The sequence below is a fragment of the Schistocerca piceifrons genome, chromosome 7 (assembly GCF_021461385.2).
Source record: "Schistocerca piceifrons isolate TAMUIC-IGC-003096 chromosome 7, iqSchPice1.1, whole genome shotgun sequence".
NCBI lineage: Eukaryota > Metazoa > Arthropoda > Insecta > Orthoptera > Acrididae > Schistocerca > Schistocerca piceifrons.
The window spans coordinates 185,017,394-185,037,221 of NC_060144.1; the positions used below are offsets into that span (position 1 = coordinate 185,017,394).

The 19,828-nt window shown below is 42.4% G+C and overlaps 1 protein-coding gene across 2 annotated transcripts in view; it reads left to right on the top strand.

Moving 5' to 3' along the window:
- LOC124804760 (E3 ubiquitin-protein ligase TRIM33) overlaps positions 1-19,828 on the top strand; it is a 138,934-nt gene that overhangs the window by 2,735 nt on the left and 116,371 nt on the right. For both annotated transcript variants that reach the window (XM_047265069.1, XM_047265070.1), the window contains exons 4-5: positions 19,247-19,395; positions 19,509-19,619. In XM_047265069.1, the coding sequence (XP_047121025.1) occupies positions 19,247-19,395; positions 19,509-19,619 (260 nt within the window). The remainder of the gene's footprint in view (positions 1-19,246; positions 19,396-19,508; positions 19,620-19,828) is intronic.

The window sequence follows — 19,828 nt, forward strand, 5'->3', positions numbered from 1 at the left end:
GTATCATTATTTATAGTAGTTTGTAGTCTGGAGGTACTCTGAGCAACTGAAAGTGTTCTTTTCGACACTTGTAAACTCACATAAAACATAGGCCTAAAAAAGCTAGTGGTGTATAAAATTCAAACTTACCAGAATAATTCCTATTAAATGTGTTACTTGTCATGATACTGTCCTTTTCCCCTAGGATCAGTACCTATACCTTACATGTGAGTTGACCCTATGAGTGCACTTCCTCCTTCCGTTCTGGTAGGTACGCCTCTTTATAAAACATCCCTATTCATCAGGCCACAGGACATCCTTACTCTATGTAGGTACGCCTGCCCTATATCCTTAGCAAATGTTGGGTACATCCCCCTTATCCTTTGAGTAGGCCTCATGGTTCATTGCCCTAGTATACGTCTTTATGTGCATTATAATTAAATATTTTCTGGTAAAATAAAAATCTATTTTACGCTTCACTCTCACTTCTTAATACCTCATTTAATACTCTAGAGTCCTCCTCTACTTTTCAACTTCTATAATCTTAGTAGCTACTATGTCTACATTTAGGATATGCAGGCCACCCTTCCTCTCTTCTACCACCGGGAGTCTACTTCCATCAACTGCTATATTCCCTTTCCTTCCAATTTCTTAGAACTTTTCTTGACAAATGGGGGTATGGTGCCACCTTGGCTTCGTCCCCGGACCTCCCTTCTCCACGACCTTTGCCAGCTTCCCAAGGATAGTACCCCCCCATAGTTTATCGTCGAGCATTTGCTTGTCTATGCGCACTGATGGAGGATGCCACTTTCATTTACACTTGGCAACACCCCTATTAGATTCCAGCTTCCTGACCAGTGTTTGGTTTTTAATGCAGAGCTTTATGCTGTTCTCCAGGCTGTCCAGTACATCCGTTCCTATAAGCAGATATAGTATATTATATGCTTAGATTCACTCAGGTCTCTTCTGAACCTCCACACACTATAACCTGTCCACCCTTTGGTCCACTGGGTTCAGGGCTGCCTCCACATGCTGCACTTGGGGGGCATCTCTATGGAATTCCTCAGGATCCCAGGGCATGTTGGTATCCGCAGAAACGAGGCAGCCGATATGGTGGCAAAGGTTGCAGTCTCTCTTCCTCGGTCGGCTGTTTGTGTGGCTCCCTTTGCCAATTTACAGAGCATTTTATGTTGTTGTGTTGTTCTGTTATGGCACAGACATTGGTCTGCACTTCCCGATAATAAATTATGGGATGTAAAACTTCTTCCCTGTGCTTGAACCTCTTCCTCTTGGCCTCTTTGTTGGGAGGAAGTAATTTTAACTAGACTCCAGATTGGTTACTGTCTCTTTAGTCATCGACATCTTTTAAGTGGTTATCCTCCCCTACTTTGCCCCCACTGCCTTCAACATGGACGGTGAGACACCTTTCACTTCAGTGCCCCTATTTTAATCTGCTACTCGCCCATTTACAGCTGTCACCTGATATATCTTCCCTTTTAGCAGATGACGCGCTCAGCTGATTGCGTCCTTATGTTTATCAGTGTCAGTGAGATGACAGCGGTCATTTGAAGCTCTCTTCGGGGAAAACACCCCCCCCCCCCCCCCCTTTTCATTAGCAGTTTTCTAAGATTTCCTTCCATTTTAAGTTTCCCTCCTTCTTGAGTTTTGCTCCCATTGCTGCTGATTTAAATTTCGGTTTTTCACCATTCACTAAGCCACACAGTGGGCACCTACAACTGTAGCAGTTTTGCACCCTAAAACCATAATCATAAAAAAAAGAAAGAAAAACATTAAACAACAGTCATCCAGAAGTAGTGCAGACAATTGCGAAACACTTTTGTGATTTGACCTCCACCTATTATGTTAATCATAGATTTCCCCAACATAGAGAACACATGGAGAGACACAGACTAGACTATTCATCTAACAACTCTGAGCCACATAACTGTCCTTACTCCATGTGGGAACTACAACCTGCACTAACTGCTGCATGTGACACTGCTCCAAGACCCTACAGGATTCAGTATGGCATGCTAAAACACGTAAACATGGTGGGGAAAGAAGTGTTTCTATCCTCATAAACAAAATATGGGCTGAAGACTACTATCTGGATTCATGATGGGAAGAGTGTCTGATACCACTTCTCAAGTCATGGAAGGACAAGTTTGTTGTAACGGCGACCGGAACGGTCGCGGAGTAGTAGTGACGGAAACGAGGCGGGACCTGCGGAGCGGTCTGCGAACAACAACACAACGGGAGAGGACGGACATGATCAACGGAGGAAGCTACGACACAACAAAAACAGGCAACATAGTAATGAACCGAACAAGACAACCACATCCACTGGAATAGAAACATGAAAGCCAATACGCTGTCTGAGGCGATATGTCCTGAGATGCACGCGATGTTAGACTGCTGGCTGAGCGCGAGGCAGGCACTTAAGTATGCTATCGGGGGCGCCGCTATTGGCCGCTGGGGCCACGTGTTCCACGGTGGTGCCCTCACACTAAAAGCGGGCCAGGAGGCGCGCGCCGCCACAGCTTACTGCGCGATGGTGCAGAGAGCTCTATGGGTCTTCAACGTCCTTGACGTCTGCCGCGGATTCAACTTCCGCGGCGCGCACTACCAGAAGTTGTTTCCAGATAGCTGCAGGAGTGTTGCACCCACTAGCTGTGCAGGAATGACCCTTGAGTGGATGATAAATCAACACCTCGTGTGGACTCTTGAAACCAAGGGATTGTTCAATCATTTGGAAATAATGGCCCGCAGTAGACAATCTCCTCTAATTAAAGGTTGCAATTCAAGAGTCATCCCTACAGAAACAGCAGGTTATTGGTATCTTCTTCAATCTAGAGAAAGCATATGATACCACCTGGAGACACAATGTCGTCTGACAACTGCATAAATGGGGATTTGATGGGCATCTCCCCATTGTGATGCAGTCCTTCCTTACTGAAAAATATTTGCAGTATTAAGTCAGTGCTACGAGCTCCAGCCATTTCCTTCAAATGAATGACATACCTCAGAGTAACATTTGTAACAACACCCTTCAACCAGTGGCAAGGCGTCCAACCAAATATTCCTTATTGTGGATGACTTTGCGGTATTCTGCTCTTCCTTGTGTCTCACAGATACTACATGTCGACTACAGCTGACCTGTAAGAGGCTGGAGGACTGAGTTGATACAACTGATTTTAAATTATCTGCAGAAAAAACTATTTGCATGTATTTTAGTCATTTCTGTCAGTGCTTTATTTACCTAAAACTCTGGCTGAGGGGCCCATCTTGGATTTTTAGACCTCAAGTATGTTTCTTGGGCTTCATCTTTGATCAGAGGTTAACATGGCTGCGTCACCTCCATGATCTGAAATGTTTGTTTGAAGGCAATAAACATTTTAAAATGTGTTAGTGAAAGACCTGGAAAGTGGATCAGACCAGTCTCTTCTTACATTCTATAGAACTTTCAACTGCAAATGGCTTGACTATGGCAGTATAATGCATGGCTCAGATAGGCCTTTCTATTTAAAGATATTGGGTGCTGTCCCCTATGCTGGCATTAGAATGGCCACAGGAGCTTACTGAACCAGTCCCATTCCTAGCCCCTGTGCAGTAGCCAGTGAGCCACCTCTTGCCATCTGCCGAGAATTTCTCATGGTGCAATGTATACAAAATGAGGGCCATCTCTGACCATCCTGTTGTCAATATTGGGGCTGAACGATCTGCACGATAAAGGTTTACTGCCTACTGGGCTACTAAGTGTTTTTCTGTCTGTGCGTAGGATTATCTAGAGCAACTTGTGGCAGCAAACATAAAGGTACCAATTCTTAAATTGGATGGAGTATATACCCTCCTTGGATAGGTGACAGACCCACTCTTAACTTGGACAGGACAGAGCACAAGTTCACTACTCCACCTGTAGTTTAAAAAAGGATTTTTAATGGCATTGTATTGGAATATCAGGAGCATGTGATAGTCTTTACCAATGGATCAAAATAAGTGCACTATCTCAGGCTTTCTATTAACTTTCCACATTTTGTCACCAAAATCTGCCTACCGAACCACTTTCTGGAGTACTATGGAGAGCTCTGGGCATCAAGAAGGCACTCACTGGAGCACATGAGTCTTCTTGGTGGAGAGAAGTTTCTTGTCTGCGTGGATTCTTCTAGTGTTCTACAGGCTATTCAGCAGCCCTGCAGATTGGATAGTTCATGTGGTCTGGGACACTATACATCTCTGATACTGGCAGAGGAAAGAGGTTGCTGGGTCCCTAGACACATGGGAATCAAAGGAAATGAGGAAGCTGACAGAGCAGTGAGCGCAGCCTGCCAGGAAAATATCACAGTTCACTGTAATGTCTGCCCACAGACTGCTGTTTAATGGGTGACAGAGAGATTGTTGGCTGCGTGATAAAAGTAGTGGCTGTAAGAAGCTGCAGTTCGTCAAAATCAGCTTGTTATCGTAGCACACTTCTTTTTGGACGCCAAGAAGAGATGAATTGGTCCTCACTCGCCTTTGTATCGTACACTGTCCAATGAAGCATGCTTATCTCTTGTGGTTTGAAGAACCATTGGAATGCAGTGTTCATGGTGTCACACGCACAGTGCACCATGTTTTAACTTTGTGTGTTCTTTATGGTGATAGGAGGGATTTACCCTTAATTTTCGGTGATGATGAAACAATAGCAAGAAAATTGGTGACATTAAGTGTGATGCCAGCACTCATACACAATTTAATTGGACAGAGGTTTTAATGTGTACCATGAACATGAGAAAGGGTGCTGGTGACGACAGTGTTAAGTGCCCGACAGGTTTCAATCTGTCCATCAGTCCATCCGAAAGCTGTTCGTAACATTTCACATTCTTGCTTCTGCTGTATCTGGCCATTGTTGTCAAAGGTTCTGATTTCATGCTGTATGCTGCTACAAGAAAAGTTAAAACTCAATAACAGAATATTAGGATGCACAATAATTATTTCAAAATATGGTTTTAATTTGGAATGAAATGCATGTGGTGTTGTAACTGTTTGAGCATCAGCTCATTGTTGACTTTATATTCGCATAAATGTTGAATTTTCTATTTTCTGGGTTTCCCACATCTGAGCAAAGGTGAAATGAACAGTGAACATAAGAAATAATAGTGTTTGGGGGTTATTGTTGATGAGTATGAAATCCACAATTTTGGCTCATAACTATTTTGGACAACTGAATGATGGACTATAATACATCAATAGGTATTCCAAGTCAAAATGCATTTGTCTTAAATCTAGAATTGTTTTCATACAATTTTAAAGTTTTCCATTCTTTTTTGTGCAATTGGTGGTACATCAATTTTATTTTGAAGTCTACTATATGCTACAACAAAGGCTAAATGTAAACCTGACCCTTCGAACATGCGTAGAACTAAACCAAATTATATTGATGACATTTAGTGTAGAACACCATTCATCTGTCTGTGTTATTCAGTCAGATACCTCTAAGGACTACAAATTGTTTTCAAAGTATTAATTAAAATCATGAATGTGTCTGTAAGCAGCAACTGTAAAGTGGTGGTCTTGGAAAGGATGGAAAAGATCAGCCAACCAGTTACGTAATGCAGGTTTATTTGAACTTTTAACCTGAATTTCAATAATTATAAAATTATTTTCTTCAGAGGCATGTGTGACACTTAGAACTTGCACATTGTTACGAAAGTTCCAAGCAAAACAAAAATATCAAATACTGATAACAGGCTAGAAGCCTTACTTGTTATATGTTGTGTTGAAAAGATATGTTAGGTTACAGCCATTTGGCTCTTGTCAAGTAAAAATTCACCTCAAAAACAATAAAATAGCAAGCTGTGGGCATCAGATAACAGATTGTTAGTTGTGTAGTATGGATAAACTCTGGAAGAATGCCTTAAATAGCACCTGCTGCTTACAGTGTTAAAGATGCTCTGTGTACAATAACTACATAGACTTACATATGTGCTTAAAAGCCAGTGTGGTAGCCAGTATGACGTGATGGTGTAATTATTTACCCTTTTGGTAGAGATCTCTGACAGCACGGTGATCACATTACTGATGTCTGAGATGCTAGTTCACCACACATGACAAGGAGTAGACACCCATCTTCTTGGGGCATCAGGGCTCCTAGCAACAGCCCCATGCATCAGATGACCTTTGCTGCGACTGGTTGGCAACCATAGGGGGAGGTGGAATCGGGATGGACCTTTCGCACAGGAAATACATTAAACTAAATTAACACAATGACTGTACTTATCTGACTGTCTCAACAGATTGGTATTGATGTTTCAATTCAGGCAATTACAGTCCAGCTGCTTTTCCTATCCTAGCTACCCCAAGCCGTAAGACTGTGAAGTAATTTGCAAAATGGGCAGTCTTGATTAAAGTCTCTTCTGTTGCACTATCTCGAGCACTTCAGACAGGTGAAAAACTAGGTAACATACCAGTGACTATTACTGCACATAAAACTTTGAATACAGTACAAGTAGTTATGTTTCAGAGACCTTGATCTCCAGAGAGATTAGAAGTTACAAAAAAGTTATGTTGTTGTGTGTAAGTGTGACATGCAATCCCTCTGCCCATGAGATCTTTCTAATGCTTATGCTTAAGACAAATCATTTACTATATTGTGCAAAAGATAAGAAGATACAATCATATAAATGAACTGGCTGCCCGTCTTATCCTGAGACAAGGAAAAATTGTTAACCCAAGCATCCAGTTGACATGGTGAAAAACTGCTCACAGATGACATCTGTGGGAATCAATGTACAGACCCCTCGACATGTCCTCTTGGGGCCAGTACAGTTCTGACAGAATGCACAGTAATCTCGAAGTGCTGGGAAACTGTCATCAGCAAAATGTGTTCTTGGAGAGCAACACAAAGTGCAGAACAAAAGAAAACAGGTAACAGCAATATCCATAACATTTCCAATGGATCACCATGTTGAAGGTGTCCTCATTAGGTGTAAAGGGACCAGAAAGACATATCACATGCCAGGGCAACTGTCTGTCTGCAGTGGGAGGTGGAATGACACAATGAACATTGGTTCAGAATCAATGACATGGGGGAAGCTGGTACCTCCAGAGTCACAGGAGAAGCCTTCACTCGCGATTTCTTCTTCTTCTTCTTCTTCTTCTTCTTCTTCTTCTTCTTCTTCTTCTCCTCCTCCTCCTCCTCCTCCTCCTCTTTTGCAACTTTTGGAGCATCTCTAATGTGAGTGTAAAAAAGAGAGGAAGAACAGGTACCTCTCGGACCCAGAGTTCACAACTCCTTCAGTCACTAGCTGATTTTGGCCTCTGACCTGTGGATTTCCAGGGAGAGGGGTCCCAAGAGGGAGACCTACCTCTGGTAGATGCCAAAAGTCAAAGCTGTTTCTCTGGCCAGGTGCGGAGAGTGATTCCTGAAGATCGTGTCTCAGGAATCATGAGAAAGGAGGGCAGGGGTAGATTTGGGTTCGAAAACGTTGAAGTAGGTGGGGTGTGCAAATGACACCAGCAATCACCATTTGTAATGTTTATTTACTTCAAGGCAGGCCAAACTCTTTTTGTCCTACTTGGGTATATCAATGCATACCAGTCTATGTGGGGAAGTACAACTTCCTTTAGGGGCCTTCTGTTTGACTAGCTTCTTTCTGATTTTGATCTGTCTCTACTCAGTGATGGCTTCCGTGCACCCCGTGGCCCCTTTTTGGCTATTGGCCTTACGACCTCTTCCCCAAATTTGTGGCTTTGCACCAGTGGTTGCTACACGATGATCTTTCTGACAGTGACACCTTCCAGTGATCCTGTCACTTCCTTGTCACTACCTAGTGAACCAGTTACCTCAATGGGCATTTCAAAGAGCTATCTGGCAGTTGTTCGCCTCTGTTGGCACTTTCATCCCCGCTCTGTCAGTTTGCATCGACAAGGTTGTGGAAGACATTTCTGAGGCAATCAACTGTGCCACTGGAACTGCTATTCCCGTTTCTACAAGTCCGATCTGCCATCGGCCGGTGCCATGGTTGACCAAAAACATTGTAACTGCTATTCAGGATTGCAAAAGGTCCTGCAATGTCTCAAGTGACATCCTTCATCACAGACTCCCCTCCTCACTTTTAATCAAGCACTAAGGCTTGCTACCTAATTAAACACAGAAAGAAGGAATGCTGGGAGAACTAGGTCTCCTCCTTGGGAATGTATGCCTTTCCCTCTCAGGTGTGGGCCAAGCTCTGTATAGCCTTCTGGGCTGCCAAAGATCAACAAATATTCCCAGTCTCATCCTTCAGGATGGTGTTTCTACCAGTGTGTCAGTTCTCAATGAACACCTTGCGACCCACTTTGTGAAAGCATTGGCATTCTCTTGTTTCCTGGCTATATTTTGCATGCCTAAATAACCAGTTGAGGACATCTCCCTATCCTTCAGTCCCCCACCTCACTCACCCCCCTTCCCAAGCTACACCAAATAATATAATGAACCCTTGACTGACTGGAAACTGCTTCCGGCTCTTACCTCCTCACACCCTACAGGCCCGGACCATGATTCAGTTCATAATCAGATGATGCAACTTCCAAAAGTTACTCAAAGGCTCTGTTCACTTGGGATTTTCGGCTGTATTTGGTTTGAAGGTGTCTCTCTTCACAGTGGTAGGTGGTATCATCATCCAAATCCTAAAATCAGGCAGAAACACAATGTCATTCAGCAGCTATGACGTAATTAGTCTCACCTACATGCTTTGCAAACTGTTCGCCAATTATACGGGGTTCTCGAATCTCAGAGCCTTTTGTCCCTTCATTATTGTGGTTTCTGGGAGGGATGTTCCACTGCCAACCACCTGCTCAAGTTGGTAATGGCAGCCTTATAGGCTTTATCTAAATATCAACACCCCATTGCAGTCTTTTTTGACTTGCATAAGGCATATGATACTGATTGGCACCATCACTTTCTATTTAACTGCTGTGACTGGGACTTCCGAGGCTCACTACTGATTTTTACTCTTCAGGTTTTGTCCCACCTGTTTTTTCAGGTTAAGAATTGTATAACACTCAGCTCCCAAGGGTCCTAGAGAATGGCATCCCACAGGGCTCTTTGCTGAACTTTACACCGTTTCTCATCACCATCAATTGGCTAGTGCCCTCCATTGTGCCATTGATTACCCATGTTAACACCTTTTGCATTTGGTATAGCTCACCATCCTGCTGTCATGGGTGAACGCCAGCTCCAAGGCACCATCCAAAGAACCCCCAATTGTACCCTTTCGTATGGTTTTCAGTTCCTTCCTGCAAAAATGCGGGTGATGGTTTTCTGTTGTCATACAACAGTCATCCTGATGCAGAACTCCCAGTGCTTGGTTGTTGTTGTACAGTCCCAATTTTTGAGACTGCTGTGAGCTGACTTGGCTTCTCCATATTATTTTTATCAACTAAAGCAAACACTAGAAAATCCAGGATGGAATGTAACAATACCAGAGAAGGAAAGTTGCTACTCACCATATAGCGGAGATGCTGAGTCGCGATAGGCACAATAAAAAGATTTACACAATCAAAGCTTTCGACCATTAAGGCCTTTGTCAGCAGTAGACACACACACACACACACACACACACACACACACACAACTTGCTCACACGTCTGCAGTCTCGGAGAGCTGAGACCACACTCGACTAAAGACTAGCTGCTTGTGGAAGCTTATAACACTCTGTGCAGCAACAGTTGCGCAGCAAACATCATCGAGACAGAGAGCAATGGAGAAGCAGAAAGGGAAATTCAGTAGGCTTTCACTGAAACAACATGGAGCAGAACATAAAGCTATGGAACATGCTGTGATCAACATGACAGCATGAACCATCAACGCAGGTGCCATCTCAGCACTTAAGAAGGGACGTAACTTTGCTCCTTCACCACGAAGCATCCCCTTCGCTGACATATTGAGTGGTGTTGAACAAGCGGTTCGTAAGTATCCGAGTGATGTAGCTGAGGAAAATAGTAGAGAAACGAGCCATGTTCTTTTAAAATCCAAACCACCAGCTTCAGACATGACTAGAGCTGAACGCTGTGGCCTCCATGCTCTCTGGAATGATCCTCTCGTCGTCGTCCTACCAGCTGACAAGGGCATTTCTGCCGTCTTAATTGAACGAGTCGACTATGACGCAAAAATCAGATGGATGTTGGAGGAAGACACATACCAAAAATTACCTCGGGACCAAAAATCCAGAATAGTGAGGAAGACTTCAGAGCTTCACAAACGGTCATCCTCCCCAAGGCACCAAGTCTGCCCACGTTCTATGGTCTGCCAAAGGTGCATAAGAAGTACACACTGTTGAGGCCGATAGTGAGTACCATCGAATCGCCGACCTATAAACTTGCTAAACATCTGACCAGCCTCCTCTTTACAGACGTTGGATGCTGTGGACACCATACAAAGAATACGGCAGACTTCATCAGTCAGATTAAAGGTCTGCAACTTGCTGAAGGGGATATTATGGTTAGCTTCGATGTGGTTTCTTTATTCACGTGTGTCCCCATCACAGACTATTGACTTGCTGTCCCAGCTCTTTGAGGACACCATCATGGATTTATTTAAGCACACTCTGCGTCCTCATATTTCATACGTGATGGAGAATATTTTAACCAAACTGACGGCATGGCAATGGGAAGTCCATTAGCTCCAGTAGTAGCCAACCTCTTTATGTAGCATTTCGAAGACATCGCCTTGGACACGGCTCCTGCAAAGCCGAGCTGTTTTTATCGCTACGTTGATGATACTTTCGTCATTTGGCCACATGGACAAAAAAAGTTAGAAGAGTTCCTGGAGCACCTCAACAGCATCCACGACTACATCAACTTCACAATGGAAGTAGAGAAGGAGGGTTCCCTGCCGTTCTTTGACGTGCTTGTCCGCCGTAAACCCAATGGGTCTCTAGGTCAGAGCATTTACCGCTAGCCCACCCACATGGATCGGTATCTGCACACCACCAGCTTCCATCACCCACCACAGAAATAGTCAGTTCTGAGGACCTTAGTACATCGAGCTGAAACTGTCCCAGATGCTGAAAACTTGTCGAGAGAATTGAGACAGTTACGCAAAATTTTTAAGGAAAATGGTTATGACAACAAACAGATCTCACAAGGAGTGTTATCCAAGCCTTAAAGGAAAAAGGCCTCTGAAGAAGACACCAAGCAGGTTGCATTCTCACCTTTTTGTGGTTTGACAACAGGGAAGATTAGTTGGCTCCTGAAGAGGCATAAAATAGACACAATCTTCAGCCCTCTAGAAAGTAATGAAACCTGTGAAAGACGATGTAGGCCTCAGAACGCCAGGAATTTACAAGATATCGTGTGGTTGTGGGCAGTTCTATGTCGGCCAGATTGTTCTGAGTACAGCGTGGGATCTGGTGTTTAGGGAGTTGAAGTGGGCCCAACCGTTGCGCGGCCAAAACATTACCATATATGGTGTGGGACCAAGCACCAGTCTCGTCACGAGTGATGGCGCGGCTACATAAGCATGGCAGTGACAACCACACGACAGTCATCCACTTGACAATGGCAGAGGAGGTCTCTGCCGAAGGCTCGTAGGCAGTAAACCACTTGACGCGGCTTGAAACCCATGAATGTTTTATTAATGAATATCGCCGCGAAAGCATGCATTCGTACAGATAGCACTTCACTCACCTATAGTTGTTTGGCCCTAGTCCCTTGTCTCATCCTGATTGGACTCCATTTACCAGGTTTATGGATCAACACACTATTAATCATCGAACTTATCACATTATTTTTGGATACAAGGGGGCGTCAGCGACCTGACTCCCACCATTGAGTGAAATTACCTGCTTGAATGAACCTCAAGGTCCTCTGACAAGACCTCCACCTAACCTCCCCCCCCCCCCCCCCCCCCCTCCTTGTTCGGCATCCAGACCAGGTATTAGTATTGATTTGTTTCAAGGTTTTAAAATTTCAGTCACTCCCATGATCCTGTGGGATTTATCCCTTTCGTTCTTCTAGAGGATCAAGGTGCTGCCATCATTTACACTGTTACCTTTAAAACGAAGGGTAGTATTTGATATACTTTTCATCCCCAACCAGTCAGGAACAAGATTTGTTGCATGGAACATTTCATGTTTTTATGGCAGAACCAATACCCATTATCATAGCCTTATGTTTTACTAAAAAGACTCCCTCAAACACATCTTAATTCATATTGACTCAGTGAGCAGTCTCCAGGCCATTGATCGATGTTAAGACCGTTTTACACGAGCGACTTGCTGGTCAAGATCAACTACTCGAAGTGCATGCGCCTTTTGTGCATGCATGTAAATCGGCAACCAACCGTGGCATGAGTGTGTCTCTGATGTCAGTGATCTACGAGGGTTGGAACTTTAATAGTGACAACTATTTATTTGCAGCTCTTATAAAATAGACACGTTTCAAAGTTTTACTGACCTTCAAAGTAGTCACCAGCATTGTGTATAACCCGTTGCCAGCGATGTGGAAGTCGCAGGATACTCTTAAGAGTGGCAGTTGTGTTGACAGTTCGAGTGGCACGGTCTATTGCCTGACGAATTTGTAGCAGTTTTGAAGCAAGTGCCGTGAAGTGTTTCCTTCAGTTTAGAAATAGAGTTGAACTTAAGAGGGCTTAAGTCAGGTGAGTGCAGCAGGTGGTGTAGCACTTAGCAGCCCCATCAATCAAACGAATCAGTAACAGCTTGCACTGTACGTGCTTGAGCATTGTCCTGCAAAATGATGGTCAGGTCCTGCAGTAAGTGTCATCACTTCTGTCTCTATGCTGATCGTAGGTTGTGTTCCAAAAATAATTCTTATTATGTTGTTTTCTTTGTATTTGTGGCACATTGAAAAGTTACATGACGTCCTGGTATTTTTTCCTACTCGTATTCTCCTACAAGAGAGACAAAATATCTGAAAACAAAAATATCTACTTTTTACAGAGAATAAAGCTGTGTTGTTGTTGTTGTGGTCTTCAGTCCTGAGACTGGTTTGATGCAGCTCTCCATGCTACTCTATCCTGTGCAAGCTTCTTCATCTCCCAGTACCTACTGCAACCTACATCCTTCTGAATCTGCTTAGTGTATTGATCTCTTGGTCTCCCTCTACGATTTTTACCCTCCACGCTGCCCTCCAATGCTAAATTTGTGATCCCTTGATGCCTCAAAACATGTCCTACCAACCGATCCCTTCTTCTAGTCAAATTGCGCCACAAACTTCTCTTCTCCCCAATCCTATTCAATACCTCCTCATTAGTTACGTGATCTACCCACCTTATCTTCAGCATTCTTCTGTAGCACCACATTTCGAAAGCTTCTATTCTCTTCTTGTCCAAACTGGTTATCGTCCATGTTTCACTTCCATACATGGCTACACTCCATACAAATACTTTCAGAAACGACTTCCTGACACTTAAATCTATACTCGATGTTAACAAATTTCTCTTCTTCAGAAACGATTTCCTTGCCATTGCCAGTCTACATTTTATATCCTCTCTACTTCGACCATCATCAGTTATTTTACTCCCTAAATAGCAAAACTCCTTTACTACTTTAAGTGTCTCATTTCCTAATCTAATCCCCTCAGCATCATCCGATTTAATTTGACTACATTCCATTATCCTCGTTTTGCTTTCGTTGATGTTCATCTTATATCCTCCTTTCAAGACACTGTCCATTCCGTTCAACTGCTCTTCCAAGTCCTTTGCTGTCTCTGACAGAATTACAATGTCATCGGCGAACCTCAAAGTTTTTACTTCTTCTCCATGAATTTTAATACCTACTCCGAATTTTTCTTTTGTTTCCTTTACTGCTTGCTCAATATACAGATTGAATAACATCGGGGAGAGGCTACAACCCTGTCTCACTCCTTTCCCAACCACTGCTTCCCTTTCATGCCCCTCGACTCTTATAACTGCCATCTGGTTTCTGTACAAATTGTAAATAGCCTTTCGCTCCCTGTATTTTACCCCTGCCACCTTCAGAATTTGAAAGAGAGTATTCCAGTTAACGTTGTCAAAAGCTTTCTCTAAGTCTACAAATGCTAGAAACGTAGGTTTGCCTTTTCTTAATCTTTCTTCTAAGATAAGTCGTAAGGTTAGTATTGCCTCACATGTTCCAACATTTCTACGGAATCCAAACTGATCTTCCCCGAGGTTGGCTTCTACCAGTTTTTCCATTCGTCTATAAAGAATTCGCGTTAGTATTTTGCAGCTGTGACTTATTAAACTGATAGTTCGGTAATTTTCACATCAGTCAACACTTGCTTTCTTTGGTATTGGAATTATTATATTCTTCTTGAAGTCTGTGGGTATTTCGCCTGTCTCATACATCTTGCTCACCAGATGGTAGAGTTTTGTCATGACTGGCTCTCCCAAGGCCATCAGTAGTTCTAATGGAATGTTGTCTACTCCCGGGGCCTTGTTTCGACTCAGGTCTTTCAGTGCTCTGTCAAACTCTTCACGCAGTATCGTATCTCCCATTTCATCTTCATCTACATCCTCTTCCATTTCCATAATATTGTCCTCAAGTACATCGCCCTTGTATAAACCCTCTATATACTCCTTCCACCTTTCTGCATTCCCTTCTTTGCTTAGAACTGGGTTGCCATCTGAGCTCTTGATATTCATACAAGTGGTTCTCTTCTCTCCAAAGGTCTCTTTAATTTTCCTGTAGGCAGTATCTATCTTACCCCTAGTGAGACAAGCCTCTACATCCTTACATTTGTCCTCTAGCCATCCCTGCTTAGCCATTTTGCACTTTCTGTCGATCTCATTTTTGAGACGTTTGTATTCCCTTTTGCCTGCTTCATTTACTGCATTTTTATATTTTCTCCTTTCATCAATTAAATTCAATATTTCTTCTGTTACCCAAGGATTTCTATTAGCCCTCGTCTTTTTACCTACTTGATCCTCTGCTGCCTTCACTACTTCATCCCTCAGAGCTACCCATTCTTCTTCTACTGTATTTCTTTCCCCCATTCCTGTCAATTGTTCCCTTATGCTCTCCCTGAAACTCTCTACAACCTCTGGTTCTTTCAGTTTATCCAGGTCCCATCTCCTTAAATTCCCACCTTTTTGCAGTTTCTTCAGTTTCAATCTGCAGTTCATAACCAATAGATTGTGGTCAGAATCCACATCTGCCCCTGGAAATATCTTACAATTTAAAACCTGGTTCCTAAATCTCTGTCTTACCATTATATAATCTATCTGATACCTATTAGTATCTCCAGGATTCTTCCAGGTATACAACCTTATTTTATGATTCTTGAACCAAGTGTTAGCTATGATTAAGTTATTCTCTGTGCAAAATTCTACAAGGCGGCTTCCTCTTTCATTTCTTCCCCCCAATCCATATTCACCTACTATGTTTCCTTCTCTCCCTTTTCCTACTGACGAATTCCAGTCACCCATGACTATTAAATTTTCGTCTCCCTTCACTACCTGAATAATTTCTATTATCTCGTCGTACATTTCATCAATTTCTTCATCATCTGCAGAGCTAGTTGGCATATAAACTTGTACTACTGTAGTAGGCATGAGCTTTGTGTCTATCTTGGCCACAATAATGCGTTCACTATGCTGTTTGTAGTAGCTAACCCGCACTCCTATTTTTTTATTCATTATTAAACCTACTCCTGCATTACCCCTATTTGATTTTGTATTTATAACCCTGTAATCACCTGACCAAAAGTCTTGTTCCTCCTGCCACCGAACTTCACTAATTCCCACTATATCTAACTTTAACCTATCCATTTCCCTTTTTAAATTTTCTAACCGACCTGCCCGATTAAGGGATCTGACATTCCACGCTCCGATCCGTAGAATGCCAGTTTTCTTTCTCCTGATAACGACGTCCTCTTGAGTAGTCCCCGCCCGGAGATCCGAATGGGGGACTATTTTACCTCCGGAATATTTTACCCAAGAGGACGCCATCATCATGTAATCATACAGTAAAGCTGCATGTCCTCGGGAAAAATTACGGCTGTAGTTTCCCCTTGCTTTCAGCTGTTCGCAGTACCAGCACAGCAAGGCCGTTTTGGTTAATGTTACAAGGCCAGATCAGTCAATCATGCAGACTGTTGCCCCTGCAACTACTGAAAAGGCTGCTGCCCCTCTTCAGGAACCACATGTTTGTCTGGCCTCTCAACAGATACCCCTCCGTTGTGGTTGCACCTACGGTACGGCCATCTGTATCGCTGAGGCACGCAAGCCTCCCCACCAACGGCAAGGTCCATGGTTCATGGGGGAAGGAATAAAACTGTACTATGCAAAAATAAAAATGTAATGAAAGTTATTTCAATAGTGAAAAAGTCTGATTTATTGGATGAGAAAAATATTTTTTTTATTTGGCACTTAGCAAGGAAACAAGATACAAAGGGTAATGCAAAAAGGTACTATTTACTGTGTTCTCAATATTGTGTGATGTGTTTGCAAGAATGTATTTTCTATAGAAAATTCTTGCATATGTTTTTATGACAGTAGAGAATTTACCACAAGACTGTTGACAAGAACTTCCACTGTGAAATCTGCTTCGGTCATTAATAAACTCTGTTGTCATTGTTTGTTACTACATTTTGATTTTTCTATAAAAAGGAAAGTCCCTCATAATCCCACTTTCACCACTCAAATGCCAAACTGCACAACAAAACAAACAACTGTGACTACATTAGCAATTTTGGTGCTAACTTTTGAACAAAAGTGACCTCTCAAAGCAAACAAGACTCAATACGGGAATATAACGCCAGGGGCACAGCAGTAGATGCACTTGTCTCGAGTAGTCAGTTGAGACAAGGAGTTGATTTGGGTCACAAGTTGTGTGGGTATCCCAGCGAACAGACTGGTCAACCATTTGGTTGAGAAGCGATTAGCTGCCCAGCATTCATTTTGACAATACCAGGTGTGGATTTTCGGGTGCATATAAGGCCTCTCCTCATTCAGAGATAGAACATCTGGTGGGCTAATGTCCCCTCTGGTAAACTGCACACTCTAGAGGAGACTACTGGTGCATTGCGCTTCTCCTTCCGTTCCACCTTAACGAATCCACTGTCCTGTGTTGCACCACATCAGTCATACCAGACTTAACTCATAGTGTTATTTTATGTAATGAGACACTCCTACAATATGGTTGTGGAGCCTTATATACAGTAGCTCATACATATCCTTGTGGAAAGACCTCTTCCTGTGATTCTCCAAATGTGATCTTCCAGATTCTTTGCCTCTAATATTGATGGCTTGGCCAATTGAACTGGTTCTCTATTTTCTCTGTGCGAGTGGTATTTATTCTCAGAATTAACCCCTTAAAATGCCAAACTACCTCCAGGATGTGGGCTGCGTAGTTGGGGTTGAGGTGTTGCCTGCCACATGCTGGGTCTGTCAGACCCCGACCACACCTCCTTTGCCAGGTACCTCTGTCACTCTTCTTTCACTCCTTTTAATTACTTTTAGATGCAGTTCCCTGTGTTTTCTGCCACACCCTCTTTTTCTGTTGAACGGTGGATGCTGTTCTCTTTTTTAACTCATTAATACTTTTACTGTAATGGATCAAGGGCAGTACTGTGGAAGACACAGCTCCCACCACATGCAAAGTCCTAGGGGACACTCACAGGTGGATCCCCCCCCCACCACTTGCTGCCTAAATTATTTCTTGTACCTTGTTTCATTATTAATGAGCAAACTGATGTCCATTACTGAAATCTCCTGACTAGGATGCATTCTTTACTCTGTAACTGTCTTTGTGCCCTTAATTGAGTTGGGATTGGGGTGGGGGGAAGGTATTCAGTTAGGGTGGGGTTTCCTGTGCCACAGATGAGCCCTGGAATACTGTCTGTCTGTCCTGACCTACATACCGGCCTGGACTACATACTATTACTTCTCTGTGGATTGTTTCTCAGCTCTAGCATCAGTATTACCTTCAGTGCCTCGATTTTATCCTTCCTACGTACTTTAATCATCTGATCACATTGCTGGCAGATATTATAACTCTAAGTGAACTAACATTGTACCGGGGAACTGATGATCTCACAGTTTAGTTCCTTAACCCCTAACCAACCAGCAGTTTAACATACAAGGGGAAACAAAGTGGTGGTCTACAGTTCATAATTACTTGTCTTTGTGTCCGTGTTCTGGCTTACATTTCAAACCTCTTCACAGAATCGCATGTAGTAAAGGGATGTGACATTGTTGATTGTTGTCTATCAATATGGAAGAGTGCGTTAAGCTCAGGAGAACCATTGGTGCTATTCGAGAAGTGTAGTCTGTTGGACAACATCCCCTTACGTTCTGTACTGTTCCTTAATAACAAAACAAATGTAAAAATGCACAAGGACTCATATAATCATCCACACAATATGAATACACTTAAACACTCAATAAAAGGTCAAAGGAATGCAGTGAGAAACCACTTTAGTCACGGCAATGTAGATGGTTGATGTGAGTGGTTAGTACTTTCGAAGCTGTAGTTATCCCTCTGAAACTAGAGTACATATGGCTCCCAACATGTATCACTCTCTTGTCTGACGCATAGTGGCAGTCATTTTCACACCTTATTTACATATAACGTTTCTTATTTGGGCACCTGAAGTTGAAGACATTCCCATGTGAGGAAAATCTAAGTTTCTCACCAGGAATTGAACCTGAAGTCCTTGTGTGAATAGCCAGCGATGTTAGTCTCTAGGACATATTTAAAAAAGCCTCGGAGTCATCTGAAAATGACTGAGAAATGTAGACAGTCTGTTTCAGGCACTGGAGATAGTTCTTTGAAAAAATTGTTCATCTCTTCCTTCCTGAAAAATCAACATGGACATCTGTGTAACACTTTTCTCTGTTTCATTGTGACTTCTCATGGCGTTAACTTACCCACAACTATTGCTAAACCAATCTCTCATCCAAAGAGAAATTATAATTAGGTTAAATGTTCAAGAAAGCAAGATATAATCTGTCACCTGCAGTCTCCCATTGCTAAACTTCAAAACTGCTCTATATAATATAGTTTAGTTATTATTCCTTTGAGTGTTGTGTTTGTAGTAAGATACATTAGCAGAAAATTAATGTAGCAGGGGGAGACGGTTAATGTTCTTAACTGTTTAAATACATATGTACAAGATGTGCATAGACTAATGGCACATGAAATTAGCATAATTTTCTTTTGTGTCATGAATACATTTTGTATGTTTGTTGTACAATATCAGTAACTGAAAATATGTCAATTTGTGGTTTTATATAGTCCACAAAATTGTAGTTGTGTGGTGAATGTGTTCTTTTGGTTGCAGTTACAAAATACATGTATCTTTATAGGAGCGGCTATCTTTGTTTTGTGAAACCTGTGACAAGTTGACATGTCGAGATTGTCAGCTAACTGACCACAGAGATCACAAATACAAGTTTATACATGAAATTGCAGCTGAAACAAGGGAAACTATATCTGGCCTTCTGTCAGAAGTCAGGTAATTTTAACATTATGAACATTCTGTATTTCTTTCTCCAGCATTTAATTTTAGCACAGTGTATTGTTCATGTTTACTAGTTTTGTTCAGGAAGCTTGTTATGTCTTTTACAGCTACAAACGTGTGCTGTTGACAAGTGCAATGAAAGTTATAGATGATCGACAAACACTAATCTTAGAGAAGAAAAAAGTTACTGTTGAAGAAATAAAAAATCTAGTCTTCAAGTAAGTACATAAATTAATATTGCCAAAATTGGGAGCATTTTATAGAAAGTGCAAGAGTAGGGTTGCCAGTGAACTCTCTAACTTTTAATACTGAATTCAGATTTATTATGCAAACACAGTAAAAAGCATAGAAGAAATTGAACTGCCTTCTAAACGGATTGTGTTCGTGTTTGTGAAAAGACACAGAGTTCGTTTTATCATGCAAACAT